Here is a 27,227-nt window from a genome sequence, read left to right on the forward strand (position 1 = left end):
CTCCTGTTTATCATTTTTTTTTGTACCTTGATTCAAATGGACCAGCTGACAATGACCCGTTTCACAAATAATGACATGTCTATACTTGGTTACAACCGTACTACTCGACTAATCGTACTTTTAAAACAACACCCATTATGAATCCCATTTTTGTCGCCGTTTTTTTCTGCTGCATCTCCAATTTAAATTAAATATCTCAAAATATCTCCAATCAAACATCCATTTTATGATTTTACTTCAGTAGTTCAAGAAAAAAAAAAGTTTAACGTGCCTCAATCATTCTGTGTAACTAAAAGTCTAATTAATCAATAACTAACAGATAAGGAGATTATGCAAAAAAAAAAAAAAAAAAAAAAAAAAAATACCGTCTATAAATATAAATTGTTACTTTCAATATTTTCAGTCAATGTGTACCCTGCAAACTAATGCGGATAAAACATAGGGAAATATAACTGTCGCAATTCGTGTTACATTCATTACAAACTATTCCTTCTTATCAATGACTATTTTGACCGATAAGCCATCTTTTCTATTGGCGCCTTGTTTTGATTAAGAGCAAGAGCAAGAGACAAAAAGGGGCTTTGTAATTAAAGAGTCAAGTGTTACGTAATGATGCGTGTTCGTGGGATTAAATCACAGCTATACAAGAAAAAATGCGGATAGTCTAAAATAGGAGAAATGACACTTGAGCGATACAATAAATTGAGAAAAAGAGGCTTCGCTGTACCGAATAATAACGTAATCTTGTACTGGTTAATTATTGTTTTTTAATTCATGGACAACTCCTTTTTATTTGTTGTGAGTAGTAATGTCTTACTGTTTACACAATAAAAATTGGAATTTCCCGTCACACGTCGTCCATTAGTCTTACCTCGTCTGTCAGGGCAGGGACTCTCTTTCTTTGAAACGTTCTTCTATACAAACACACTTACTTATGAACTAAGAGTGGTAAATTGCATGGAATACTATAAATTAGTTCCTTAACGAACCCTTTTAAAAAAACAGTAAAGATGAAATATTACTGTTTCCCAGCTAAATGATTTACGCCTGAAATCAATATAATGTCAAAACGTATTTCATAATGACCATTTTGCTTTTCTTTTTAGTTCAAACGCATCTCCACAGAATAACTTTTCTGAAGATCACTTGGTCATTTTTCAGAACCTCAATTGCCCACCTAATAAATTTACAATGCTCACGGTAACAATATGCGACTTTGCAGTTTTTTTTTGTGGGTTCACAAATTTCCAATGTTCGAGTTTGCCATTGGCCGATATGTTTTTTTTTGGGGTATTCTTGGCGCACCTGCTGGCGCACCCAAATCGGGCTTTAAAGTATAATTCTTACGTAATATATTCATTTTGGGTGCGCGAAAGCTATTACATAATATTTTTATTTTATGTGCGCGGAATGGGTGCGTCAAGCGAAGCATGCGCTATGGCAGATGGTATTTATGTCTTACTTAAATACAATAAGGCCTTCTTTAAATATCACAGGTCCCACCATTATATTTATTTGAAATCTTATAAGATTGACGCATATAATCAGTTTCACATAGATCAAGTTATTCCTTCATAGCATGCTTATGATAAAGATTAACAATTAGCGATACATATTTTACTGTTCGGCTACTTTGTTTTCACCAAACTGCTTTTAAACTAAGAAGATGTCATTGCTTTTTAGCTTTAATCCAACAGTAACGAATACCATGTTATGCTTTCTTTCATACTCATCGGCAATGAAACGCGAATGCACAATAATAGTAAAAGTACTTACGATTCCAAAGGTTTCGACCATTCGTGATTACTTTATTCTGTTACTTCAAAAATGTCCATTTTTTTGGTAGATGTAAATAGGACTAAAATTAAAAGAAGGGACCTCCTTGAGCAAAGTACTGTTGCTTATAAAATATAGTACAAATACGTTGTCCCTTTCTTGACGCACTCATTCCGCGCACATAAAATAAAAATATTATGTAATAGCTCGGTACACTGCTTTCGCGCACCCAAAATGAATATATTACGTAAGAATTATACTTTAAAGCCCGATTTGGGTGCGCCAGCAGGTGCGCCAAGAATACCCCTTTTCTTTTCTTAACTTTTTTTGTTTTACAGGCAAGTAACCATTTAGCGTCTCTATTTTTTCAATTTCGGACAAGAAGTATGTTTGGGTACAATTTTTCCTCTTTCAACACTGCTTCAAATGAAGAGGGAGATGGTTTATACGTATTTATTTATATTTTACTGAACACTATGGGGTAAATCTGGACTAAGAGGTGAATCTGGATGAAGAGGTGAATCCGGATGAAGAGGTAAATCCGGATAAAGAGGTCTGCTTCGGAAACGCGAGAAGACAACTTCACTTCGACACTATCTGCTAATAAATCATCTAATCTACCGACCTTTTGGTAGCCTTCAAGACGTCCGTCCACAAGCCATCTATTTGTTTCGTGAGATTCTTTTATCTCTTGCAATAAGTCATGAGAGTTATCTATTCCAGTCTATTTTTGATTTATTTTTGATATGAAGTTAATAAACAAATCTTGATAAATATAATAATCATCAAACCTTTAATTCCCACATCATATTCGTGATATTCTTAAATTTTTCCTTGCAATCGACATTACTTGTGGGTAACATTTCACTTTGCATGCGGTAAGATGCGCATTGCTTTTAATGATTTATATTTAATACCTGAACATGTACCGAGCATAAAAGACCAAAGGGGACGTACCTAAAGATCGGAATGAAATATCATTATCGGATATAGCATCCACTGGTTTTTTAATGACGAGAACATGCAATCATGTTAGCGGCATCTTTTTCATGACAATATAGCATGGTCAAATTCTTAAATCTGAAGATTTAACCTTGGATGAACGTGGTTGCCATTACATGTACAGCTCTTTGCTAACTAACCCAAAGGACCAAAGACGTATTTTTCACCGGCAGCATGAATAAAGATACTCTAAGCCTCAAAAAAATATCAGCATCGGCATAAATATAAGTGTAAGCGATGTTGTGTAACATCGCCATAAGTCCATAGACCGCTTTTGCGTGGTCAGTGGTCTCACGCGGGATATTTTTCAAGCCAAATGGCCCTGTCGTCTCCAAAAGCGCAAGCTCCATGCCAGAACTATTGTCAATGAGGACACCGTCTGCATTGTAAAAACTGGAAGTTGAAAGGCGTCGACGCTCTAATTCAAATTTTATTGCTTGTAAGCGAGTCTCACCGGGAATGAATTTACAGTATGGAGTGACAAGTTTGATGGTGTCCATGAACCTCCAAATTACTTTATGGTAGTGTTCAATCTTTTCGAGCTTCCACCGATCTTGCGCCAATTCGAACAAAACTCGAACCGAGCTGTTGCACTCGAGGATGCGCCACTTATTTTGGATTCAAGGGAGCTTCGACTGGAACACGATCGAAGCTCGCTCGGGAGTTTCGATCTTCATCCCGAACACTAATCTATGGTTATATGTTGATTCTTGTTCAGCTATTTCAGGCGGATTGAATACTTGAGTGACACTTGGTAAAAAGAATAAAATCAATATATGTAACTAAAAGCAGTAATAAAAAAAAACTTACAATATCATGACAGAATTTGAGAGTAAAATCGTTTGTAGATTTTACACGTAAAGAATTCTTCAATAATAATGCATGGCAATGGTCGATATCATTATTCTGTCACAAAAAAATTAATAATTAGTTGAATTACAGTTTTTTTTTTTTACCCGCTTACCAAAGCGTTGAACCATTCCGTATAATGACTATTAAACCTAGAAAAAACATCCTGCTTGCTTTCTTTCAAAAAATTATTGGTAGCTTGAACTAGGTCTTTTGGATATGTTGCTCTGCTTTGGTTATTGCCTATATTTTCGCCACATTGAACTATTCCTAAATATTCCAAGCTAAAAAACAAATTAGCAACATTAATTATCATTGATAAATTTTAACTCACCTGTAATCGTTAATTTCTAAACCATCCACATCTTCCTTAAAAAAACATATTTAAAAAGTCTGTCCATAGTGCCCAGATATTTGTACTTGTAATGATCTGTAGTGACGGATCGACAGTGGGTGACCCAGTAGGGTCAGATGATTGCGGTTTAGCTTCATCATCCATGGGGCCAGCTGATGAAAAAACCCCTTCGTGTAGGTATTACCATTTACCTCAAACCTGACATTGGGGCTTACACCTTTTGCCAGGTCTGTAAACACAGGAGACCGATTGATGACATTGATGTCATTAAGTGACCCAGGGAGGTCGAAGAACGAATGCCAGATCCAGAGGGCATGTGATGCTACGGCCTCCAGAATCACAGAGGGCCTCTTGCTCTTGCCGATGTACTGGTCATGCAAAGCTGTTGGGCGATTTTTCCATTCCCAATGCATGCAGTCAATCGATCCAAGCATGCCTGGGAATCCTCTCTCTTCTCCAACTCGCAACAAACGGTCAACATCTTCTTGGTTGGGTGAACGGAGGTATTCCTCACCAAATACATCTTAGTTTCATTAGCAGATGATGGTACAGTCTAATTATCCTTAGATTTGCAATATAGATCAATTAATACGACAAAAATAAACAATTGCCAATAAATTCTACTTACCTCTAATGAAATACAAGGTCGTTTGGACTGAGACTCCTCGCTATCAAAATAAGCGCGTCTGATACGCGAACTATAGTTCATTTCAGACAGACGCTCCAGTATAATGTTTTGCTTATTTTTTTGGGCCTCAAAAAACACCTCAGCTTCGGTAGATTCAAGAAACTATATTATGGTTTAGCTTCTACATACTTGGCTTTTATGTATGAAGACTTACAATTTGCCATTTTTCTTCAAATGCTTTGACTTGTTCATGGTTTTTTTTTTTTTTTGCTTTTACATTCTTAATGGCTGCCTTCATTATACTCACAGCATCGCTACGATTCCAAATTTCACGCTTTTCTAAAAGATTTGGAAAAGACACTTGTCTATTGAGTAACTGTTCGATTGTTTCAGTTAATGATGCCATGGTATAAAGAGCAGTATTTGGTCGCTACAGGTGAAATTCTTGGATTGAACACAATAAAAGAGAACCAACTAAAAGAAATATGATTAATTGATTAAAAAAAGCAATGGGGAAACGGGGGGGGTGAATGTCTTACCAACTTGGTATTTAAGCAAATTGAATAAAATAGGAAAGCAAAGGAGATTGCAGCTAAAATATTATCACGCAACCACACTTCACAGCACACAATTAACAGCCAATTAATATTGATAACTATGTCAAAACTTACCGTGTCTTGAAGAAAAATTGGGTAAAGAAAAAGAAGAAAAAGGAAACAAACATAAAAAAAAGGGAGTTCTAAAAAAAAAAAGACGCCTTTTCATGGTGTGACCATCCAAACGGTTTTTTGGCGTCCGGATGTTTAGCAATCTATCCATTTGTATCACAAATAAAAAAAAATTAGCTGACGTATTTCTAAAATGCCAACTCGCTTACCGTTTTGTGTTCTTGCATTTGTCTTAAAAATATACAAAACATCTGATTGGCTGAGAGCTTTAAAATTCATTTATCACATAATATATTTGTTTTGGCTGCGTGGAATGCGTATGTCGAGAATTGTCCTTACGCTTTTTAGGTGCATCAACAGGTTGACATGTGAAAGATGGTGTATGCTTGCTCAAATTTCCGACCAGACGAACAGTTTTTAAACCTGAGAAGATACCATGTATAGTACGCAAAATCAAGACCATAAGACGAGGAAAGCTTTTTTATCATTGCTGATACTTCAAAAAACGAGTTAAAGGCAGCATCCCTATTTTTTGCATTTAAGCATCTTGATACCCAAACTCGGTCGCCAAACCCATAAATATCCAAGTTTAAATATCTTCTGGAAGAAGAGCACAACGAAAATACAGACAGAGCATTGATCTTTAAAATATTTAGCTATCCGGGAATAATCAGAGGAGTACCCTTTACTCCAAAACCTTGAGTTTTCATAAGCACGTAAAACATGGTTTGCCATCAAAACAAACGGAATTTGATAAGGAATCAATGACCAGTCTTTTTTTTGGGGGGGGGAACATAGAGCATCAAGAAGTTGCAAATAAGAATACTGGTCTGAAGCTCCTGAGACTGTATATTGATACATGCATTTTTACTTATCTTTCGGCTATTGACTTCCCATGATTTTGAGAATTAACATTTCTCATTAATAAAACTAGTGATCTTATTCGTCTTTTAGATGCATCGTGTGTGACATCAAGGGATTCGTCTTCCATCTCTAACAACTGCTGCCCAACATTCGTTATTCTCCGCAATCGCCTCAAGTCTTTGTTGGCGCCCTTCCTCAGTCTGCTCAGAGGATTATCTTTTGGTAACATTAGCGGCAAATTCATTTATCTAAAAATTCCAAAATGATTAGAATAAGTTTTGATTTTATGACAGTGCAAAGACAATTATCTAGGTATATATTTTACATACTTCTTGTTCGAGTTTCTTTCGTATGTATTGATTCGAATTTGACTCCTGTCAGCACGCGTTTTCCATTTGTCCTAGTTTTCAGTATCAAGCCGCGCCTTTTCAAGATATCTGTCTCTTCTTCTAGATTCATTTTTGAATAAAGCTTTTTTCATATTTTGATTTTTAAAAAAAAATTGATCCTTTGTAAAGGGATAGCTCTCACATAAACATTTGACTTGTTACTTAAGGTTTTTTATTTTTCGTTTTGCCTGTCTCTTTTGTATTTGAGCTTTGCATTTATCTTTGTGGAGCCAGATGAACAGTACCTTGATTCAAATGGACCAGCTGACAATGACCCGTTTCACAAATACTGACATGTTTATACTTGGTTACAACCGTACTACTCGACTAGTCGTACTTTTAAGAACAACATGTATTTATCAATCCCATTTTTGCCTCCATCTTTTTCTGCTGCATCTCCAATTTTATATTATTATCTCGGAATATCTCCAATCAAGCATCCATTTTATGATTTTACTTCAGTAATTCAAGAAAAAAAAAAGTTTAACGTGCCTCAATCATTCTGTGTAACTAAAAGTCTAATTAATCAATAACTAACAGATAAGGAGATTATGCAAAAAAAAAAAAAAAAAAAAAAAAAAAAAAAATACCGTCTATAAATATAAATTGTTACTTTCAATATTTTCAGTCAATGTGTACCCTGCAAACTAATGCGGATAAAACATAAGGAAATATAACTGTCGCAATTCGTGTTACATTTATTACAAACTATCCCTTCTTATCAATGACTATTTTGACCGATAAGCCATCTTTTCTATTGGCGCCTTGTTTTGATTAAGAGCAAGAGCAAGAGACAAAAAGGGGCTTTGTAATTAAAGAGTCAAGTGTTACGTAATGATGCGTGTTCGTGGGATTAAAGCACATCTATACAAGAAAAATGCGGATAGTCTAAAATAGGAGAAATGACACTTGAGTGATACAATAAATTGAGAAAAAGAGGCTTCGCTGTACCGAATGATAAAGTAATCTTATACTTATGTTAGTTGTGGGTAGCAATGCCCTACTATTTACACAATAAAAATTGGAAGTTCCCGTCACACGTAGTTTGTTAGTCTTACCTCGTCTGTCAGAGCAGGAACTCTTTTTCTTTAAAACGTTCTTCTATACAAACACACTTGCTAGGAGTAGTAAAGAGTATGTAATACTATAAAATGGTTCCTTGATGAAACCTTCAAAAAACGTAAAGATGAAATGCCACCGTCACCCAGCTATTGAGTTATTTCTGAAACAATTTAGTGTCAAAAAGGCTTTCATTATGATCATTTTGCTTTTCTTTTAAGTTCAAACGCATCTCTACAGAACCACTGTAAGACTCTTCATTCCAGTATAAAAACAGCTTTAAAGGCTGCACATACTAAGGTAGGATTATAAATGACTAGCCACAGGGCAAGCTCTGAACATGCAAGTGATGAGTTATATTAGTCGAGGGGAAAGGCTGTTATGAAAATCACTGACTCTGACAATTCTACTAGTGTATTTGAAAGGTTATGACTAAGACTCTGAACATATGTACACTCTATAACTGATTATGACTGATTATGATACTCAGGATTCAATCATCTGGCCGTTAAGTACTCTTCTAACTTTCTTGGTACCAGGAGCTGTCAAACAGCCCCTTGCAATGGCTACATTGTATATAGGTCCCAGCAATACATTTAATTTACCAGAACAAATTATATAACAATGTGCCTTTTTTAATACATTATACCATCCACATAATTATGCTTATTTAATACAAATAGCTCTCGCTTATTATTACAAGATGAATATGTAATGAAGGGAAGCTTATTGGGACATATATTAAGATGAATTGCGTCCGTTTCGCTTCATGAGAATAATTTGCATCTTAACAAGTACGCTAAAATCAAACCAGCTAAGACTAAGAAAACAAGAGAGCTGCAATGTGCTATTCGATGTCAAAGATGTATAACGTGGTCAAATAACATTGTGTGTGTTATACATTTACCACGTCAACTTACTGCTATGATACCAACTACTTTTGAAATCAATCCGAAACGGCCCTTAGAAACGCAAGATATGAAACAAATTGATTCGCATTCGAATTTTTGCCATGGTAGTCGGTTCTGGGACGATGCGAAATGATGATGCGAAAAGTAAATTTCGAGCCTCATATCAGTAGTGAGAATCACCTTTACTAGTTTTATTCTACGCTCTTCTATCATGAATCCATATACTATCTTGTTGTAATATTCCTTAAATGAAAATAAATCATCTGTTATATTTGTTGAGCACGTCGTTTAAATCGATAACGTAAGACTTGAACATGATCCAGAAGAGAAGTGTAATTGTAATGGCGACGAGGAAAATCTTCTTAACACTCCATGAAACCATCATTTCTCTCAGGCCAGCGCAAACAATAAATTAACCTGCTTCTTGGAGCCTTCAACAGTATTATATATTACAATTTTGTTTTATTAATAGGTATATCAATAAACTAAAAAAAAAAAAAAATCCACTCCCGATATTGTTTCGTCTACCAAAGGGCCTTTCTCTTTTGTCTTTCTTGTGTGATTAATGCACGTCTATAACCGTGCTTTGCAACGGATTGAGCTTGATCCTCTGCAATCACTGTGACTTTGGTAGGAGCAGCCATGCTGACAAATAATTCAGAACAACCAAACTTCTTTGCCAACTTGGATCTAGTCCATGTGGAAGGATCGGCTTCTCTTAATTGACGCATTTGGGTGATTTCAGCTTCGGATAATTTTTTTGCGACAGTAGCAGAGGCTTTATTGATGAGAGGGGCGACGTCGGCTTGAACGCTAGGTTCAACAAGAGGTTGACGTGCAATGAAAATACTACCGTCAGAAAGAGTTGTTTGTTGAACAGGTACACTGGGCTTCCACTTTAAATTTGTGGTTTTACTTTTTGTTGCATATGTACGAATGCTGGTGAATACGTGTCTTGAACAGTTCATGGTTAATTAGCAAAAAGGAGAGAGGTTATTTTATTATTTTAACAAGGGGGGGCCAAGTTACCGCCAAAAAAAAATGTTTAAAAAAAATTAAGCGAGTCACAAGTTTTGAACAAGAGCCTCGACATCAGTAAGGTCTGGTCTACCTAATGCAGCTTTACCCTGTTTGAATTCAACAATGAATGGACGTTCAAGATGTTTGGGATCAGACTCCAAAAGCTGGTAAGCTTCTTCCCAGGTTGAAGCCAATTTTTGAGCGTCAGGACGGAGTAAGATTTTCCAGGGCGCTTCCTCGACTGATTTGTTAGTTAAACCGAGATAGCTGGATAGTTTCTCCAGTTGTACACGAGTAGGAGGCTCTTTTTGGTACAAGATAACATCAATAGTATAATTGTATTTTGACTGGTTTTGCTCAAGATAAGCAAGCGCAGTACGCGACTTTGAGCAACGGGGATTATGATAGATAGATAAACAAGACATTATCAGTGAAAAAAAAAAAAAAGAAAAAGATTGTGTGCGTGCGAAAAAAATAATATTGTGTGTGTATTTTATTTTTTTATAAAAAAAAATGCGACCGGCAATGGTAAAATTAAACAGTGTTCCAGAGTCTGTCACCGGAGTCTCCAATGCCAGGGTTAATGTATCTATTAAGATTTAGTCATTAATATTTTTTGTACACCAAAATATACCATGTATATGTATGTATTACCCATTCGTGTCAAGTGTTTCGTCGATAGCTGCAACATAAATGTTGATATCGGGATGCTCGGCTTGAAGCTGTTCAAGACCTTGATTAGACTAAATAGCTGTTAGTATTGATAATGATATATTGTATAAAGAATACTTTACCCCAACGATAGCTACAAACTTAATTTGAGAGCCAGTCACTCCCCACTCCTTGAGCATATTAATGGTTGCTACTGCTGTATTACCAGTTGCAATAACAGGATCCAACACGTAACAAACATCCACGTTAGGCACATCAGGTAACTTGTTGTAATATTCAACAGGCTGATGAGAGACCTTTTCACGATAAATACCCAAGTGTAAAACAGGTGCATCCGGGAATAAATTCAAGAATCCTAGAAAACAATAACAATATTAAATCTCCCACGCACATATCTTACAAAATGTCTCTCTCTCTCTCTTTGTATTACCATCAACAAAGCCTAAGCCTGATCTGAGAACAGGAACCAAACCTACTCTTTCTCTTATCTCGGAGCTTTGATAGTTACCATATTGACTTGTAGCCTAAAAATATTACGTGTGAGATAAACATCACACACTTTGCTCTAATCTTACCTGTTGTCCCTTGACTAATGTGATATCACTAGAAGCTTCATAACCCAGTAAAAGAGAAAGATCGTGAGTTAATTCTCTAACCACCTTGGGTTTCTGGTTCTTTTCTCTTAATTGAGATAACTTGTAAGCAACAATAGGATGGTTGCTAACATGGACAGCTTTGGTGAGAGTCATTTTTCTATGTGATTATTTTTTTAAGGAAAAGAAAGAATAAATTGTTAAAGAAAGAAAGAAACGTTTGAGAAAATTTATCTTTTGAATTAAAAAAAAAAAAAAAAAAAAGGGTAAATTAAATTGTAAGAGATATTAAGGTTTTGCATTGATGATAAGCGTATCATGTGGAATTAAAAAAAATACCATGTATATTATTGTGATTTATTTATTTTTTACAATCCCATGACTTATCTCTCTATAAACAACTCGTTTTATTCCCTTCTCTAGTTTTTTTTTTTTTGACTTATAAAACTAGGTATTTTCTCCCCCTTTTCTTTTCTTTTTTTATTCATTTCTTTATCCTTTTGATTATCTCTTAAAAAAAATGACTATCTCTAATGATGAGGCCATCCTCCAAAAAATGTTAACTACCATGGAAACCTTAAGACTTGATCAATTAAGATTGGCAGACCAGGTAAGCTTTATTTAATAAAAAAGGATGAGGGGTAAGTTTCATACTTAACTTTTGCTATTTCTTTATCTAGTTTGAAAAATTGTCTTCCGCTACTCCTCCCAAGTTTGATGATCAGTTATCTCCTTCCACTTCCATTAGTGCTTTAATTAATGATGATGGTGGTGACAGTGTCACATCAAAGCCTTTAAGCTCTCCTACCAGCCAATCATCTACCTCAATGTATCCTAGCCGTGTTATCTTGACTAGTAAGTATATTACCCCTCTCTTATCTTTTAATAAAAATACACTAACAAATATATATATATTTAGCTTATCCTGGTCAACATGGTATTAAGCCTATCTCTCTTGATTGGGGAGCTAAAAGCGCCAAGGAAAGAGGCCCAATTGTTGCTTCGCGTCACGCCGAAAGTATCAAAAAGAGGTAGAGTTGTGTGTGTTTGTATATGCTATTTTGTACTCACCCGTAAAACGTTTTCTTAAAGAAATGCTATCGGTGCCTATGGTGGTTCTTACTGCATCTATCGTGCATTGGCTGTTGCCATTGGTGACCTGCCTTCTAATTACAGACCCAACTTCGACATGACCGAACCTACCTACCAAATCGGTCCTCACGCTTCTTGGTTTGATCCTGAGAAAATCGTCTCCATTGATCCTTTTGGTCATGTTGCTCCTGCTGTTTTCAAGGCCGAGTATGAGGCTGGTTTAGACGTCAGGTATGTGTTTTTGTTTCTTATAATCATTTGTTTGTGTCTGTTACTTATGGGGAAAAGTATATTATAGACCTACTATTGCTATCACTCGTGCTCATATGACAATGGCCGAAATGGAAATGAATGTTCAGACTGGAAACTTGACGGTGGATGGTAAGATCGTTGTAAACGCACGTGGTGATTTGGCTGTTTCCAAGGCTGCCCTTGAACCTGTATGGTATTTACCTGGTGTTGCAAAGAGATTCGGTATTGAAGAAACCTTGCTTCGTCGTGCTCTCTTGTAAGTTTATTTAATCCAAAAAAAAAAAAGATAAAATAATCTAATTCATCATTTGATTATAGTGAAGATACTGGTATGTGATACATGTATCTCATCTTATCCTTTATATCACTTGCTTATCGTTTTTTTTTCAATAATAGGTGGAATGTATCCCGAGTTGATTACTAGACCTGATTTGAAAGTTTACTTGCCTCCTATTGGTGGTATCAGTGTGTACATCTTTGGTAACCCTGAATTTATCTCTGGTAAGTCACTATTTTCATTGTTCAAATATCAACTACTTTTGCTCACGCTGTAGATATAATTAGATCCTACCAAGAAATTAACTCTTCGTGTGCATGATGAATGTAACGGTTCCGATGTATTTGGTAAATATTGAATGTTTAGGGTTTAGCAATAATATGTAAACTAAATATGTTTTTATAAATAGGTAGTGATATCTGTACATGCAGACCTTACTTAATCTTTGGTATTGAGGAGTGTGTTAAACAAGCCCAACAAGGTGGTGTTGGTGTTATCGTCTATTGTAAGTTACTTCCCAACGTTTATATTTATTTATTTACTTATGTTTTCATTAGTCCGTAAGGAAGGAAGAGCATTAGGCGAGGTTACAAAATACTTGGTGTATAATGCCCGTAAGTTTATTTTGATATTGTGTGTGTGTGTGGGGAACAACACGGAGTTTTAACATGTTTTTGTTGTGATACAGGTAAAAGACAAGCTGGTGGTGACACAGCCGATAACTACTTTTTACGTACCGAATGTATTGCAGGTGTTAAGGATATGCGTTTCCAGGCTTTAATGCCTGATGTCTTGCATTGGTTGGGTATTCAAAAGATTGACCGTATGATGGTAAGGATGTCTTATTGTATTATGAGTGTGTGTGCTTTTGCTAATCTTTTCTTTTTCTTTCACAGTCAATGTCTAATATGGTAAGAGAAATGAAACAAACAAAAAAGCAATAGAAACACTAAATATTTCTTTATAGAAACATGATGCCATTGTCGAATCGGGTATTCCTATTATTGAGCGTGTCCCTATTCCCGACGAACTTATCCCTGCGGATTCAAGAGTTGAAATTGATGCCAAAATTGCATCAGGTTACTTTACAAGCGGAACGGTAATGACGGAAACAGAACTTTCCACTGTAAAGGGCCGTGACTGGGAGGATATCGAGCATTAATTGGTTCCATATTGTACTCCGACTGTGTCAAAGCGTGGGGTGATTTTCTTTTTTTCTTTTTTTTAAAAATCATGCAAACTGTTAATATATATAAATATCTCTTTTTCTCTATTCCCAAGTGTCTTCTTTATTCTTTTAAATACCTACCTATATAACAATGAAAACATCTATTATTCCAAGACAACAAACTGCTGTTGTTGAACATCCTATGACTGAGGATGATTTAACTCATCCGGCCCTCTATCGTTTTAAGCGAAATAGTCTGCCTTGCTACACATATCACAAGTCTACAGCAAATGACAAGGTGATAAATAACTCTGTCTCCAATGCTGATTGGGATCTATATCCTGCTTTAATTCGTACTATTGAAAACAGTGGCACTCCTGAACAAGTGGAGCAATTACATCGTATGGAACACAATATCCAATAGTTTTCTTTTTTTTTTTATTTCACCTACATACATATATCCTAAATAAATAAAACCTCTTATTATGCGCCCCCAAGTCTTTCATCTCGTTTTCTTTCCCACGTTTTCTTGAGAATGTTTCTAATTTTATCCAGATTGTCATCCCAATTGGCCTTGGCTAATCCAGTGACCTTTTCCACTTGATCAGGTGTATAGACAAAATTCCAGGTCTTGCAGAATTCTTCTTCTTGTGGATCAAATTTGGGATCATATGTGTTATTGACAATATATGGGAAATAAGCCAAAATGATTGGATGCTCTCTTTTCACAGTATTTGTTGTTGTTGTTTCAGTGGTTTCCTTGGATTCTCCTTCGAATATAGTACAAGATCCCAGGGGGTATTTTTCTTTGCTGTCGTGATCTTTTGGCCATCCTGCACCTAATGGCCAACCCTTGATACCTCTTCTCTTGATGTAACTCTCTGCACGATCAAAATGAGTAGCAGTCTGTATATCCGCACTCAAATCTACGGCAAGAATCACATCCACATCTCGACCTGCACGCAGCAGTGGATAAAATGGAATATTGTTATCCATACCAGCATCCATCAAGTATAAATCCCGGGAACCAGTAATTGCCTTGGGTCTCTTGACTATCTTATCCTCTTTGGACTTGAATTCACCCGATATGCCATGGAATGGATTGGGGAAGGAGGAAGGAGATATTGGGTGATAACTGGACATGGAGGTTTCATAGCGTGTGATGGTTTCATCAATCTTGTCAAGCGAGCCAGAAGGTAAAAGACTCTTGATTTCTTGATAGAAATGAACAAGACTTGCTGCAAATGCAGATCCAAACATACTACGAAATACAAAGTTTTAGTCCGTAACAACATGACTCAAACATCATCATTTTCTTCTTACCCCATTAAAATGTCTAGTGTTTGTTCTGGTAACCTCTCAACGTTCTTTCCGTTTTCAAATTTGCGGCCGAAAGACCACATGGGAATCCATGCTTCAATTTCTTCACATCCCATTTCATAGGGCGTGAATTCAAACCATTGATAACCTTCCTTTTCTTTGGCATCCTGGATTTCTCTTGCCTTTTTTTCAATACGTTCAATTTCTGCTGCCTTGTTTGTATCATCACGTTTCTCCTTTAATTCTCGCAATCGATCCTCTAATGATCTTCCTAGTGTGATATCATGTCGAACCACACAATAAATTGGCATAGGTTCTGATCCATCCTTTAAAAACTGAGATTGACCTGTCAAATACATGTCTTGTTTTTCGAATTCGCCCACCTGGGATTGTTCTCGATTGCTGGTAGCATCCTTTCCCTCCTTTTCTGAAGGTAATGTCTCTCTCTTTTTCGATAGCAATGTCTGACCCATTAATACTCCAAAGATATCGACTAAACTGATATCACCTTTCTGTTGATGAAAACGTTGAATGGCACCCTGCAGCAGTAACTTACTGTTTTCGGGTGATGAAGTCAGCAGGTTGATAAAATTGGACATATTTGCCCAATGCGTATTGACATGTGATTTTAGATGTGTTTCCAATTGCTGGGGGTTTGCTTTTGACAGTTGATTATAATACATGGCCATGGTCCAGCATGATCCCGATATACCAGCAAAATACATGACACAATCCAGTGCGCCTGACCTTTTCATTGCATCCAAGTAACCTGTTAAACCAATCATGGCACGATATCCTCCTCCACTTGATGCCAATCCAACCACGGGTATATCTCGTTCATCAATATTATTCACATCCTCTCCAATAAACTTGGCAAACGATTGCTTTTGTAACTGCTTTCGTAACCTGATGAATTCCTGTTCTTGCCTTGATAAACTAGTTCCTTCCCTATTTTTTACATATTAGATTTTCTCCTAACGTGATCTCCATCCATCTCGACTTTACCTGACAATGGCATCCTTGTTCAGTTCAGGAAATTTTGTTGCATCGTGTGCGTCCTTGTTAATCTCGTCCACAATCTTTCGAAAGTCCTCCATGGTCAGGTATTCCCACATTTTCTCATATCCTTCACGCAAATGAGTGAATTGTGAGGCAAATTGAGGGTACAGATCCAACATTTTCGAATTAATGGCTTCCACAGACGGTAAATCGTCCAACCATTCCATTTTACCCGTTAACCATGTCTGGTTTGTAAAGAAGGAGCCGATAAACGCATTATCGTCGTCAGCTCGGGGTGTATCATTGTCTTGCTTGTTTTTCGAGAGGAACTGGGTGGACCATATAGGTGAATTATTATGTGTCACTTTCTTTTTGGTGTTCTCCGAAGACGCTCTGTGGCACGTCGAGCTGGATAATTCTCGTTTGATATAATAGAGGGAATTTCTACAGAGGCATCGTTTTAAGGTAAACATTAGGGTTCTACTGGTGAAAAAGAATTAAAAAAAGAGTTTCATCAAATTTACGTCACATTTTAAGACGCTCATTGTATTCTCGTCGCACAAACATTGACGTTTTAGGAAATTTAGATTTGACAAGGGAAGCATAACATATTTTAGACTTTATGATTTCCATGTGTGATAAATATAATGGTCACAAACAGGCTTTTTTTTTTTTTATTATTATTTGTGCATCTCTATATTTAAAGACCTTTAGCAAAGCAAGCTGAGCTGGTAATGAAAAACTAACAAAAAAACACATGCATTTAAACCTTTTTGCCAAAATTAAATGTTCAAGTTGTACACATAACTCAAAAAAAGCTTATAAGTGTGGTGTAAGAATTAAATAAGGTTGTAGACTTACAAGCATATCATAGTACTATTCGAGGTATTGAAGCGTTCTGCAGACGATGTTACTTTTAGCATAACTATAAAAAGGTAATTACATTATCTTTCTATACTCTTTACTGTTATCCTTACTGAGCCACCATACAGATTTGAAGTATCGCTTAAATGTAAGGCTAGGGACCATTTAAATGTCCCATGAATAATAATCTATGATGGCGCTCATATATATATTGTTAACGGCCTGAATTGTGGATCATCGTGTTGACTGTACCCTTTGCATTAACAAATGACAATGTCGATCCAATTACCACAAAATTACTCCTATATGTCAAATCGATGATTGACAGACTCGCAAATTCACCTTGGAAACTGCGGTAATCAGATAAAATTACCAAACTAACCATATTGAAGGGTCTATATTCATAGCTATATCTCGCAAGAAAAAAAAAAGATATGGTATATCTTTAGAACGAAACTAGCCCAAAGCTCTACTGACAAAAACGAATAAAAATATAAAATTAAAAAGCAAAATTGGGTCTGCACTACCTTAATCTATTTTTTTTTTTTTAACAACTGACGTTATACCGGAGTGACGTTTTTGCGTTTCCGATCAACTTTTAAAAATGTGCACAAGCTAGTAAATCAATGATAGATAAAAATAAAGAAAGTTGGAAAAAAAAAGCCGAGAGGTGTCACACTATTTTGTAGCGCGTCTTTCTTTTTTTTTTTGATTCTCATGAAGAGTCTTCTTTTATATAATATTTTTTTGTTTACAAACAATCAAAAAGCATGCAACTTCTGCCACTGGGGGTTTCCTTCACGAATTTGGATCCCTGGGTAAACCAAAAATAACTTTAAAAAAAAATTTTCCAATGTGCGCTAGATGTGAATTACTTTATTTGGGCAAAAATATATAAAAAAAAAAAAAAAATGTTAAAAAAAAAAAAAAATGAAAATGAAAATGTTGTTTGTATATGAAAGGGTTATAAAGAAATTAAGAAGAAAGAAAAAATAAGAAAAGTTATTGAAGCATACGCATTTTCATTCCGTAACGAGCAATATCCATCAAGATTTGTGCTGCCTATATATAAAAGAAGAAGAAAAAAAAAATTAGTATATTTTCAAAAGAATGTTTATATATATATTTAACCAAAAAAAAAAAAAACTTGCCTCTATTAGCTGATTTTGCTGTTGTTTAGTCATATTAAGACGCACTTCTGTATGCTCCCACCCATGCTTTTGTAAACAGTTCAAGTGTCTATAATTACAAGCACACAAGTCACATTCAAATTGTCCGCCTTGACCTGCACAGGCTTCTAAATTGATACACTCATCCATATCATCCTCTTCTGTTGAGTGAGGTGGCGAACACGAAGCAAATGAAGCTAAAGTAGCAGCAGCAGCAGACACCGCCTCAGACTCTTTACGGCTAGCTTTTTTACCGCCAGCTTTCTTTGCATTCTGTTGCTTCAATTCCAATACTTCATAATGATATGGTGGTGTGGCTTTTTTATTCTTTTTCATTGTTGGATCAACTGCAGCTGTGCGACGTTTACGTTTGGATGCTTTTTCTGTGCTTGAATTGTTTGACAATGATTTGTTATTCAATTGTTGTTGAGGTTGTTGTTGTTGTTGTTGTTGTTGTTGCACTGGATAATAATACATGTTGGTATTTGATTGTTGTTGCTGTTGCTGTTGTTGTTGTTGTTGCTGTTGTTGTTGCTGTTGTTGCTGTTGTTGTTGTTGTTGTTGTTGTTGTTGCTGATGTTGTTGCTGTGGGTGAGGGTGATACATGTACTGTGGTGGAGGTGGTAAATGATATCCAGGGAGACTGGAAGGAGGAGGAAGCATGTAACCTGACCTTGCCTCCACGCCATTATTCTGACCAGGAGGATAATAGTAATTTGTACCGAATAGTGCAGAAGGTGGAGGTAAAGACGTGGCTTCTTTTTCTAAATTGGATAACATTTTAAAAAGGTAAAAAAAAAAAAAAAAGAAAAAGAGAGGGGAGTAAAAAGCAACAAGAAAAAAAAAAAAAAATTTATAACAATGAAAAGCGATAATTTTTTCAAATCGCGCGTTTTATTGAGGCGGCATCTGTAAATAAGCAAAAAATGTGTATACAAGGAGGGTATAAATATATAATACAAGTCTAATAAAGCTCTTCAATTTCACGCAGTGCTTCAGCAGATTGTACAAGTTGTTCTTCCTCTTCCTTTCCAAGTGGTACTTCATAGACTTGTTGAACACCTTCCCATCCAATCTTTGCAGGCATAGACAATGTAACACCATATTTCTCAACAAAAACGGAAACAGGATGAACAATCTTCTTGTTCAAGATGATAGTATGAACCAAATCAGCAGCACAAGCACCAATACCGTAGAAGGTAGCTCCCTTCAATCTAATAATCTCCATTGCCTTACCAGACACTGCCTTTCCAATAGCCTCTCTATCCAACGTTTCCCATTGAGGAAAAGTGTGGAGTGGCTGTCCACCAATCGTAGCAGAATCCCATGCAATCATTTGCGAATCACCATGTTCACCAAGTACAAAAGCGTTTACTGACTGTGGGTTGACATCGAAAATCTCTCCCAAATAAACACAAAGACGAGTCGTGTCCAAATAAGTACCGGACCCAATGACCTGGTTGGGAGGCAAACCCGACAATTTTCTTGCAATATGGGTCAAAATATCCACGGGGTTGGCAACCATTAACATGACAGCATCTGGTCGAATAGGCTGCATACCTCCAATAATGTTGTTGAGAACGCGATAATTACGTTCGATCAGTTTGGTACGTGGTTCACCGTCCTTTTGCTTAGCACCAGCGGAAATAACAATAATATCTGCTTGACCGGCTTCTTCGGCAGTGGCTGCTCGGATGCTGGTATGACTAACACAAGCTGCGTCTGCTAAATCAAGTACCTGAGCTCGAACAATTTCTGGGTTAATATCAACGATTAAGATTTCGGAACAAATGTTCTTGAACATTAATGCGTAGGCAAGCGAAGCTCCAACTGCTCCAGCTCCAACAATAGCAACTCTTGAGTGGGTAACCATAGTATTTTTTTTTTAATTTGTATGTTTTTAAGTGTATAAAAGACAAGGAGAGGAAAAAAAATAATGAAAAAGAAAATCAAAGACACTATTTATACTTAAACGGCGATTCAATTGTATTTCCCGCATAACACATCATTTATCACATGGCCCACACCAAAAAAGGATTATGCTTTTTCTTTTTTTTCTTTTTACCCAAAGGATAAATATATCTCACACACCTATAAGAAAAACTCAATCCATTTTCTATCAATGCAATGAATATCACTGGTGTTGTTCTAGCAATAAAATTTATCATCTTTCAGCCCAAATAAAAAGAAACATGTTTGAAACTTGAATTATCATGTGTAACTTTATTTATTAAACATGCCATATATAAGATCTGCTCATTTTTTTGGCCTATTGTTATTTTCTATCAACCATAGCACCGTTCCTTTTTGTGGTTATCCCGACAATCAATTTAGCTTATCTTGTCCATATGTTAAATAATTTCTGTCAGAAAAAAAAAACTATTTTTATTCAAATGTTTATTTATCGTTACTCAGTGACGAGGCACCAATCAAAGTTTAATGGCAAGTCTTTTTAAAGGCTGTTTTTGCCTCAACCATTGTCGAACAGGTCCCAATATGAAGAATCTTTCCCAAATATGCACAACGCACATGTTAACAATAGAGTATATCCAAAGATGATATCTAAATGTCTTGGGTAATACATTGTGCCCAAGTGGGTTATTGTATGGCTCGATATAAAAATTCGGCCGTGGATATCCTAGCGAGACCAGTACATCAGGGTCTCCACAATTTATTCTCATCAAGCACCCAAATTGATTAGGATCTATTGAATCATTAGCATCTAATTTAGTTTTTTTTTTTTCCCTGGTTTTACCTGCTAGTTCCCAGTAACTTACAACGGCAATAAATGTACAACAAACAGCCATCAGAAAGTAGTTACGATACCATGTTGCTCTAAATATATAACCATAGTTGAAAACAAGTGCTGAATTTACAAATTGAAACAAGGCAAGAAATGTCACCACATCAGCTTCAAAACTATCTCCTAATAACCACCATTTTGAGTTATCGATAGCACGAGCATCCCACTCGTTACATCGAAAAAAATCATCCCTTGAGTAAAGCCAAATAAATGCGCCAATAGTAAACCAGACGTTAATCCAGATTTGTCCCAAAACAGACAGAAGCACTTCGGGTCCCAAGATGCGGGCAGTAGGACGATGCTGTGACAAACGTTGGGATGCCCCTGATTGTGTCACACCAAAAGCACAAAATACGGTAATAAACGCATCAATCAAGATAAAGTTCCATTGTGAAAATGACATGGTATAATAAAACGTATAAAATTTAACCGACGCCATGATTTCACCATACATGATCAGATACTTGTAACTGGCAAATGATGTTGCTAATGCTGCTCTTCCCTGAATTAGTAAGTCAACGCATGACTGAACGGATCGATTAGGTGTACTAAAAGGTGAGACCACTGATGCCTCAGCCTCTGACATGGCAATACCCACGTGAGCTGATCTTAGTGCGCCACAATCATTACCACCATCTCCACACATGGCCGTAATCGCTTTCTCCATCATCAATTCAACACATTGCATCTTATCCACAGGCGTCATTCGAGCAAATATACGTGTCAAGAACAAATATTTTCTCATCTCGTCATGCTCCATAAGCCAGCGAAAAGCCTTTCCGGTTATGGCAAGTTCGCATTCTCCATGACTAGCGGCAATAGCTGTATCAATATGCTTGATCTCGTTACCTGTATCAATCTCTGTCCATACAATATCATTGCCCTCGTCAATGTCTCCCATAATAATAGATGCTTGATCAGGTACTAATCCACATTGTTGTCCGATATATACACCAGTTAAAGCGTTATCTCCCGTAATCATAACTACGCGAACATCGCCTTGTTTGATCTGTTGAATAGCTGCCGTCGTATCCTTCTTCAACAGATTTTTGAACAATACAAGCCCGATAAAGTTGAGACCAGACTCTAATTGATCACGCGAACAATCGGTTCGAATCTTTTCTTCTTCTTCCATACTCAGTATTCCCAAATCTGCATGTGCCATACCTAGAACATAACAGCCGGACTTGGCACTTTCGCTCGTCAATTCATCAAAGTTAAGAGGTACATTGTTTTCACACACTTCGGCAATTTTTTCAAACGATCCTTTACAAAATACATGTGTATGACCCGATGTATCCTTGACTGCTATCGACATGGACATGCGTGCATGTTGAAATTCAAATCTCTGGATAACTTCCAAGTCACCATTATTTGTGGCTATAATATCGTGTCCTCCCTTTGTAGACATGCTCGATCCTGTGCTTTTAAACATAACAATATCTACAGGATTTCCTACAAATTCTCCCGCCAGTGTTGTGACAGAATGACAGGTTGCTAAACCCATTTGTAATAATTTGTGGGTCTCATGGGTCTCTGGTTTGAAGTCGTCAAAATTGTGGTATAGTGAATCAAACTGTCTTGTCTCCTTCAGCGTAGGATAAACGCCATAGTACTCTAACCCTTCGTTTGTCAAGGTACCAGTCTTGTCAAAACAAAATACTTGGACTTTACCGGCCATTAAAATACGAGGTAAATCTACGCAAAACACACCCTTCTTTCTGAGTCTACCTGCAGCAATAGATTGTCCTACAACCAATATAGCTAAAGCAAAAGATATGTGCTCTGATTAGAATAAATATAAAAAAACCGGCATCTTTTTTTTTTTTTACCTGGTAATAAGGGATTCATGACTTGGGCTGCACATACCGTACCATAAAACCAGGCTGTCATACCACTACCACCTAACCACCAAGCTCCAAATCCAAGTAATACTAATGCCCATAATAACAGCATACAAAACACTAGTTTCAGTTGCTCATTAAATATAAAGGATACTGGTTGAGGAAATAAAATTCTTTGCACGAGCTGGCCCTTATCTGTATTTGTTCGTGTCTTTAGTACCAGTGCTATAGGTGTGGCATCATTCTCAGTCAATGCTTGTTTGATTGTGGTGCCTGCAAATAAACTATTGTTTTTTCCTGCAGACTGAGGATCAAACAATGCTGCATCTGCTCGAAGTGGAAACTTTCGAATAGGTAATGGTTCACCTGAAATAGTACAACTTTTTTTTTTAGTTTCTTTTACAAAATAAAATTAAAGCAATCATGTTGCTGCCCTCACCTGTTAAGGAACTTTCATCCACTACAATATCGCCCTGTAATATGACTCCGTCTATAGGTACAGTTTGATTCGAAACAATCTCAATTACATCACCAGGTACTAAATCAGCAGTCGATACTTTTTTCCAGGTACCTTGTCGTAGCACCTGACAAATATCCACATGCTCTGCCATTTCTTTGACCCGCCTCTCAGATTTCAAGCGAACAATGACTTTGATAATGGCAGCTAACAAGATAACACATGTATCCGACAAGCCAATTTGCCAATATGCTAGGTAGAAATAACACCATAATATCATGATTTGATAGATATAAAAGAACCCGGTGAGCCTATTCACAAAATAAATTTTAAAATGCAATTATCTTTTTATAATGAAAATAAAAAAAATCCGCTACTTACTCTTGCCAAAAGGCTTTCAAGAAACCTGGCACTTTCACCTCGATAAAATTTGGGCCCAATGTTTCTAATCTCGATTGAGCCGTGATATCATTTAACCCTGCATTCATTTTTAATAAATCTTTAGGATTTAGGCTAATATCAATGACGGCAGGTTGGAATCTGGTTTGTTTGAAATTATATCGAGTTGACTGAAACTCAAAGTATCGGTGTTGATTATTTTTCATGACAGGTACTGTCATGACAAGCACATCAAATCCAAAGGATTCCCGTAAAAAGTTTTCAAGCTTCTTCAAGGGATGTGTATTATCGCTGCTCATCATCTGAATCACTTTACGCTGTTTTTCTATTTGGACATGATCGGCAGTTTCAAACGTCGTTCGGACTCGAAAATAGTTGCGAATCTTGGATCGCGTCATGTTTAATATCAAGTACCAGCTCGTTGCAAAAAACCAGGCTAAACAAAAGGCTTTGCTTGATAAGTCGTAAGAATTATAAAATAGTCCAAGTGACGTTGGGCTCATCTACAAAAAGGGAGGCTCATGTTTATATAATGTGTTTACTATAAATATTGGGTACTTACATAACCATAATAATCCAAACATAAAACAAGTAAAATAACGGTCCAAAAGACTGATATCGCCGACATGTATAAGATCATGATGAATCCCACACTACTATTTTTGAACCCTTTTTGATTCAATTCTTCTTCCTCCTTTTCAAGCGTTTCCACTCTGTATTCGATCTCTTTTTTTTCGTCGCCATAAACAATATTTTCTTGAACAGGGCTTTCGCTTAATACTGCATTCGATTGATAGAATTTCTATAAGAATAAACATGAGTTTCTTGTATAAGTTTCCGATTTGGCTCTTTTTTTTTTTATATACTTTTTCTTTTGTGTACTTGTATAATGCCCATAAAGCCCACAAGGGGAAAAAGGCCAAATGTACCGATAAAAAAATGATGACAATACTAGCTAGATTAGAATACGGTTAGGGAGTTTTTTTTGTAGGCATGTGAGCTTTTTCTCGTCGTGTTACCGTTTATAGGAAAGGTCATTCCTTTTGGTGCATCGCAAACATTCCAAATAAGCGAGTGATCTTGTATGTCTGTCCATGTTGAGTAAACTGAAGTCTTCATACTGTTTGAACAAGCTTCGTACAACTGCATGGTGGCGTTTTTAGGTTGATAATTAGGAATATCCACATGTAAAGGCGTTGGCATACATGATTTTAAGGTGATACCTGGATTAGAAAGGCATGAAGCACACTTATTGTTGCTGTCTTGTGCTATAGTACAGGCAGTGGTTTGACATGATCCATCGGAGCACATGATGGATCCTAAAGGACAAGGTGTGGGACATAGTGTCTGATCTTTGACACATAGTGCAGGACATAATACTTTATGTTGGGTTGCTGGTGGACATACAGTTCCGTTGTTATAAAAGCCATTGACTATTTCATGTATATTAGATTTTATCGGGATAGATTAAAGCGTATATATTTTACCTATATTAAACTGTGGAATAGCTGCTACAAACTGTAAAAATATGAACACAAGATGTATCCTTAAAAGATGTTGATTAAGCATGAAGAAGAAAGAAGGAAAAAAAAAGGAAGGAGGATGGTTTATTTGTTTTAAATGGGCCATGTACACTCTAATGTCAGGCAGGGAGTGATGATTGGTCGGAGGTATTAATAGTCCTTTGGGTTGGCTGTACAGGATTTAGTCTTAATTGGCACACTTTATCTTTTTTTTTTTTGAGAATAAAAATTGGAAACTCAAAGTACTAAATACATTTTTATTTTGGATAAAATGTGTAAGAAAAGTAACATACAGTGATAATATTTTACCTTAAGCCTAGTTGCTTGTTACTATACCTGTCAGCATGACCGACAGTGATCTGCAAGCTCCAGGAAGACGTGGTGTCATATTAGCCTTTGTTGCTTCGATGATTTCTGTGAATTTATTAATGCCAGCTTCTGTCTCTAATACTTGTAAAGCCGTAGTAGAAGAAAAATCGACTGTGTTCAACTTTCCAACTCTATTAATCTTACATATCAGTTCCGTAATAAAGGGATATTCATGATTAAAAAATTCTTGCATATCAGATGAAAGGCCTGCTGCTATCCATAACGGTTTCAATTTCATAGCACATGTTAATAAAACTGCGCACTTTTTAAAGATATAAATGCAATACTATCTCTTCAATTGTCTTTGCAAAATGGTTTGACTGCTTCTATTTTCCCAACATTCTGCATACATCTTGTCAGAATCCGTTAATCTGATTTTTTTCGCTCCTGAAAGTTCATTCGTAAAGAAAAGTATCATGCATTTGATAACAAATGCTCACGTTAAATATAGAGTGAAATTCAGATACAATTTTCAGCAGGTTGTAACTTGGTTTCTTGCCAGCTTTTGTAATAAATCAACATAGTGAGAGTTAGTAACCCTTTTACCCTCTGAACGTACCAGCAAACTTAAATTAAACAAGATGTAGAGTAGAGGCGTTTAAGGCTGAAACATCTATTCAGGTATGCAATAGTAAAAAACATCCAGAAAGCCCGTCGTTCAACTTGTTATATTTTTGGCTTTTCCTCCTTCTCACAGCGTTTATTACTTTTCTTTTTAAAGATAGTGTCATAGACGAATATACATATATATAAAAAAAAAAACGAAAAGAAAGGAAGAAAGTGTGTGAGCGAGTCTTATTTGTAGACTGATAAAAAGGCGCTGGTTTATGTCAGGATGACTTAATTGTTTATTTAATCATCCATATGTTTGAAATTTTGCTCATAATAGAAGCATCAAGAAACTTCCACACTGTGCCAGATTTATTTTGGCGTACTATTAAGACGAAAATCCTGTGACAAGAGATATATCGTCTTGAAGTAAGGAAGTGGTATTCTTTTTGGTAATTCTTGTCTTCCTTTTTGTAAGTTGCCTAAAGCAAGTTGACATCAACACATAGATTGTTAAAATAATGGATAAAACCCAAATAAATAATTCATTGGATACTTGTTGAACAAAAGTTCCCGCCTCATGTTCAACTTGTATTTCTGTGTGTGTGGCTACTGCTGCAGAAGATGTAGTGGTTACTTTCTGCACTTTTCGTTTGATCTTGAATTCTGTCTCTGGTAACAGATGGAAGTTTTCATAATCAATCTAACAAATAGATATGGTTTTAATAAACACATCAAAAATATGGATTAAGCTTTCTTTTTACCACAATCATGCCAATCAGTTTCAAATCGGTTATTGGTTTATCAACCACCATGTTCCAACCTACATGGACAGGCCAATGTTTTAATTTCGAATCAATATGACCCAACACCGCAACAGAGTCAGGTTCGATACGATCTTGCTCGTCTTCGTCATCGTCGCAAGCAACAGGTGCAAATAAGCTTTCGTCAAAGTTTTGAAATTCACCTAGAGTTTTATTCGTATGCTTGTCTTTAACAAGTAGCATGATGCCTTCGTATGCAAATCGTCCGGTCAACTGGATCTGTACAAGACTGGATGAATTTGTTGTAATGCCGACACCGTAACAATCTTTGCAACTTGACTGTGAAGGTCCATGGCCCACTGTTGCCATTTTATTTAAATTACACTTGATGAGATCGTTAGTTTGGCGAGATGACGGACAAGAGCACTTACTGTTCCGGGTGTACTGGAATGTGTTGCGACATCATGAAGCAGTAAAATTAAAATAAAAAATAGTAATGGATTCATTGTCGAGAAATAGAACAAAGATAAATAAAAAAAGTGAATTTGAGTTTAATTATCATCATAAAAAAAGAAAATAGAAAAAAAAAAAA

General features: G+C 36.3%; 13 protein-coding genes across 13 annotated transcripts; 2 read left to right on the forward strand and 11 right to left on the reverse strand.

Moving 5' to 3' along the window:
* Positions 1 to 2,112: 2,112 nt before the first annotated feature.
* On the reverse strand, positions 2,113 to 2,780 carry EV154DRAFT_187057 (uncharacterized protein). Its single transcript, XM_051594272.1, has 2 exons — positions 2,568 to 2,780; positions 2,113 to 2,500 (listed from the first exon to the last, which is right to left on the reverse strand). Exons 1-2 carry the CDS (start codon positions 2,649 to 2,651, stop codon positions 2,234 to 2,236), a joined length of 351 nt encoding a protein of 116 aa, XP_051459090.1. The 5' UTR covers positions 2,652 to 2,780; the 3' UTR covers positions 2,113 to 2,233.
* On the reverse strand, positions 2,457 to 3,620 carry EV154DRAFT_187061 (uncharacterized protein). The gene is made up of 5 exons (XM_051594273.1): positions 3,589 to 3,620; positions 2,919 to 3,528; positions 2,734 to 2,849; positions 2,568 to 2,669; positions 2,457 to 2,500 (listed from the first exon to the last, which is right to left on the reverse strand). The coding sequence occupies exons 2-3, from the start codon at positions 3,276 to 3,278 to the stop codon at positions 2,784 to 2,786; spliced, it is 426 nt and encodes a 141-aa protein (XP_051459091.1). The 5' UTR covers positions 3,279 to 3,528; positions 3,589 to 3,620; the 3' UTR covers positions 2,457 to 2,500; positions 2,568 to 2,669; positions 2,734 to 2,783.
* Positions 3,621 to 8,076: 4,456 nt separating this feature from the next.
* EV154DRAFT_480167 (uncharacterized protein) lies at positions 8,077 to 8,886 on the reverse strand (the record flags this gene model as incomplete). Its single annotated transcript, XM_051598310.1, has 3 exons — positions 8,077 to 8,220; positions 8,511 to 8,744; positions 8,785 to 8,886. 3 exons carry the CDS (start codon positions 8,884 to 8,886, stop codon positions 8,077 to 8,079), a joined length of 480 nt encoding a protein of 159 aa, XP_051459092.1.
* Positions 8,887 to 8,946: 60 nt separating this feature from the next.
* On the reverse strand, positions 8,947 to 9,484 carry EV154DRAFT_504463 (mitochondrial ribosomal protein subunit L20-domain-containing protein). The gene has a single exon (XM_051601055.1). It carries the CDS (start codon positions 9,467 to 9,469, stop codon positions 9,026 to 9,028), a length of 444 nt encoding a protein of 147 aa, XP_051459093.1. The 5' UTR covers positions 9,470 to 9,484; the 3' UTR covers positions 8,947 to 9,025.
* EV154DRAFT_504465 (uncharacterized protein) lies at positions 9,485 to 10,006 on the reverse strand. Its single transcript, XM_051601056.1, has one exon. It carries the CDS (start codon positions 9,944 to 9,946, stop codon positions 9,566 to 9,568), a length of 381 nt encoding a protein of 126 aa, XP_051459094.1. The 5' UTR covers positions 9,947 to 10,006; the 3' UTR covers positions 9,485 to 9,565.
* Positions 9,842 to 11,089, reverse strand: EV154DRAFT_504466 (uracil phosphoribosyltransferase-domain-containing protein). Its single transcript, XM_051601057.1, has 5 exons — positions 10,769 to 11,089; positions 10,624 to 10,717; positions 10,316 to 10,548; positions 10,176 to 10,264; positions 9,842 to 10,110 (listed from the first exon to the last, which is right to left on the reverse strand). Exons 1-5 carry the CDS (start codon positions 10,940 to 10,942, stop codon positions 10,056 to 10,058), a joined length of 645 nt encoding a protein of 214 aa, XP_051459095.1. The 5' UTR covers positions 10,943 to 11,089; the 3' UTR covers positions 9,842 to 10,055.
* Positions 11,090 to 11,177: 88 nt separating this feature from the next.
* On the forward strand, positions 11,178 to 13,680 carry EV154DRAFT_504468 (GTP cyclohydrolase N terminal-domain-containing protein). Its single transcript, XM_051601058.1, has 13 exons — positions 11,178 to 11,396; positions 11,467 to 11,641; positions 11,706 to 11,817; positions 11,879 to 12,109; positions 12,177 to 12,386; positions 12,449 to 12,459; positions 12,527 to 12,631; positions 12,695 to 12,754; positions 12,817 to 12,912; positions 12,965 to 13,021; positions 13,096 to 13,238; positions 13,304 to 13,318; positions 13,375 to 13,680. Exons 1-13 carry the CDS (start codon positions 11,307 to 11,309, stop codon positions 13,567 to 13,569), a joined length of 1,500 nt encoding a protein of 499 aa, XP_051459096.1. The 5' UTR covers positions 11,178 to 11,306; the 3' UTR covers positions 13,570 to 13,680.
* A 76-nt stretch (positions 13,681 to 13,756) lies between these two features.
* On the forward strand, positions 13,757 to 13,942 carry EV154DRAFT_395967 (uncharacterized protein; the record flags this gene model as incomplete). The annotated part of the gene is made up of 1 exon (XM_051595183.1): positions 13,757 to 13,942. A coding segment is annotated over one exon (186 nt), but the record flags the coding sequence as incomplete, so codon positions are not given.
* Positions 13,943 to 14,058: 116 nt separating this feature from the next.
* On the reverse strand, positions 14,059 to 16,367 carry EV154DRAFT_418260 (acyl transferase/acyl hydrolase/lysophospholipase; the record flags this gene model as incomplete). Its single annotated transcript, XM_051595829.1, has 4 exons — positions 14,059 to 14,836; positions 14,899 to 15,289; positions 15,365 to 15,843; positions 15,901 to 16,367. 4 exons carry the CDS (start codon positions 16,365 to 16,367, stop codon positions 14,059 to 14,061), a joined length of 2,115 nt encoding a protein of 704 aa, XP_051459098.1.
* Positions 16,368 to 17,600: 1,233 nt separating this feature from the next.
* Positions 17,601 to 18,741, reverse strand: EV154DRAFT_550608 (uncharacterized protein). Its single transcript, XM_051604935.1, has 3 exons — positions 18,538 to 18,741; positions 17,955 to 18,315; positions 17,601 to 17,820 (listed from the first exon to the last, which is right to left on the reverse strand). Exons 1-3 carry the CDS (start codon positions 18,705 to 18,707, stop codon positions 17,761 to 17,763), a joined length of 591 nt encoding a protein of 196 aa, XP_051459099.1. The 5' UTR covers positions 18,708 to 18,741; the 3' UTR covers positions 17,601 to 17,760.
* A 38-nt stretch (positions 18,742 to 18,779) lies between these two features.
* EV154DRAFT_504473 (L-lactate dehydrogenase B) lies at positions 18,780 to 19,844 on the reverse strand. Its single transcript, XM_051601059.1, has one exon. The coding sequence runs from the start codon at positions 19,798 to 19,800 to the stop codon at positions 18,892 to 18,894; it is 909 nt and encodes a 302-aa protein (XP_051459100.1). The 5' UTR covers positions 19,801 to 19,844; the 3' UTR covers positions 18,780 to 18,891.
* Positions 19,845 to 20,226: 382 nt separating this feature from the next.
* Positions 20,227 to 23,344, reverse strand: EV154DRAFT_585903 (uncharacterized protein). The gene is made up of 4 exons (XM_051606775.1): positions 23,014 to 23,344; positions 22,563 to 22,970; positions 20,683 to 22,494; positions 20,227 to 20,631 (listed from the first exon to the last, which is right to left on the reverse strand). The coding sequence occupies exons 1-4, from the start codon at positions 23,309 to 23,311 to the stop codon at positions 20,357 to 20,359; spliced, it is 2,793 nt and encodes a 930-aa protein (XP_051459101.1). The 5' UTR covers positions 23,312 to 23,344; the 3' UTR covers positions 20,227 to 20,356.
* Positions 23,345 to 26,084: 2,740 nt separating this feature from the next.
* Positions 26,085 to 27,161, reverse strand: EV154DRAFT_504474 (uncharacterized protein). Its single transcript, XM_051601060.1, has 2 exons — positions 26,636 to 27,161; positions 26,085 to 26,574 (listed from the first exon to the last, which is right to left on the reverse strand). The coding sequence occupies exons 1-2, from the start codon at positions 27,002 to 27,004 to the stop codon at positions 26,260 to 26,262; spliced, it is 684 nt and encodes a 227-aa protein (XP_051459102.1). The 5' UTR covers positions 27,005 to 27,161; the 3' UTR covers positions 26,085 to 26,259.
* Positions 27,162 to 27,227: the final 66 nt, after the last annotated feature.

Source organism: Mucor mucedo (genome assembly GCF_025094135.1).
Source record: "Mucor mucedo strain NRRL 3635 chromosome Unknown EV154scaffold_32, whole genome shotgun sequence".
Taxonomy (NCBI): Eukaryota; Fungi; Mucoromycota; class Mucoromycetes; order Mucorales; family Mucoraceae; genus Mucor; species Mucor mucedo.

Bases quoted from the DNA above. Each gene is read 5' to 3' on its own strand.
- EV154DRAFT_504463 (XM_051601055.1), bottom strand. From the start codon at position 9,469: ATGAACTGTTCAAGACACGTATTCACCAGCATTCGTACATATGCAACA.
- EV154DRAFT_187057 (XM_051594272.1), bottom strand. From the start codon at position 2,651: ATGCAAAGTGAAATGTTACCCACAAGTAATGTCGATTGCAAGGAAAAA. The intron at 2,501-2,567 runs GTTTGATGATTA...AATCAAAAATAG, and splicing joins ATATGATGTGGGAATTAAAG to ACTGGAATAGATAACTCTCA.
- EV154DRAFT_187061 (XM_051594273.1), bottom strand. From the start codon at position 3,278: ATGGACACCATCAAACTTGTCACTCCATACTGTAAATTCATTCCCGGT. The intron at 2,850-2,918 runs GTTAGTTAGCAA...TTCAGATTTAAG, and splicing joins ATACGTCTTTGGTCCTTTGG to AATTTGACCATGCTATATTG.
- EV154DRAFT_504465 (XM_051601056.1), bottom strand. From the start codon at position 9,946: ATGTCTTGTTTATCTATCTATCATAATCCCCGTTGCTCAAAGTCGCGT.
- EV154DRAFT_504474 (XM_051601060.1), bottom strand. From the start codon at position 27,004: ATGGCAACAGTGGGCCATGGACCTTCACAGTCAAGTTGCAAAGATTGT. The intron at 26,575-26,635 runs GTAAAAAGAAAG...TCTATTTGTTAG, and splicing joins AACTGATTGGCATGATTGTG to ATTGATTATGAAAACTTCCA.
- EV154DRAFT_550608 (XM_051604935.1), bottom strand. From the start codon at position 18,707: ATGTTATCCAATTTAGAAAAAGAAGCCACGTCTTTACCTCCACCTTCT. The intron at 18,316-18,537 runs GTACATGTATCA...AAACAATTCAAG, and splicing joins CATTTACCACCTCCACCACA to CACAGAAAAAGCATCCAAAC. The intron at 17,821-17,954 runs GTGCGTCTTAAT...TTTTATATATAG, and splicing joins ATGGGTGGGAGCATACAGAA to GCAGCACAAATCTTGATGGA.
- EV154DRAFT_504468 (XM_051601058.1), top strand. From the start codon at position 11,307: ATGACTATCTCTAATGATGAGGCCATCCTCCAAAAAATGTTAACTACC. The intron at 12,755-12,816 runs GTAAATATTGAA...TTTTATAAATAG, and splicing joins TAACGGTTCCGATGTATTTG to GTAGTGATATCTGTACATGC. The intron at 12,913-12,964 runs GTAAGTTACTTC...TGTTTTCATTAG, and splicing joins TGTTGGTGTTATCGTCTATT to TCCGTAAGGAAGGAAGAGCA.
- EV154DRAFT_504473 (XM_051601059.1), bottom strand. From the start codon at position 19,800: ATGGTTACCCACTCAAGAGTTGCTATTGTTGGAGCTGGAGCAGTTGGA.
- EV154DRAFT_585903 (XM_051606775.1), bottom strand. From the start codon at position 23,311: ATGATATTATGGTGTTATTTCTACCTAGCATATTGGCAAATTGGCTTG. The intron at 22,971-23,013 runs GTGAGGGCAGCA...ATTTTGTAAAAG, and splicing joins GGATGAAAGTTCCTTAACAG to AAACTAAAAAAAAAAGTTGT. The intron at 22,495-22,562 runs GTAAAAAAAAAA...CTTTTGCTTTAG, and splicing joins CATGAATCCCTTATTACCAG to CTATATTGGTTGTAGGACAA.
- EV154DRAFT_504466 (XM_051601057.1), bottom strand. From the start codon at position 10,942: ATGACTCTCACCAAAGCTGTCCATGTTAGCAACCATCCTATTGTTGCT. The intron at 10,549-10,623 runs GTAATACAAAGA...ATTGTTTTCTAG, and splicing joins AGGCTTAGGCTTTGTTGATG to GATTCTTGAATTTATTCCCG. The intron at 10,265-10,315 runs GTAAAGTATTCT...ACAGCTATTTAG, and splicing joins AGTTTGTAGCTATCGTTGGG to TCTAATCAAGGTCTTGAACA.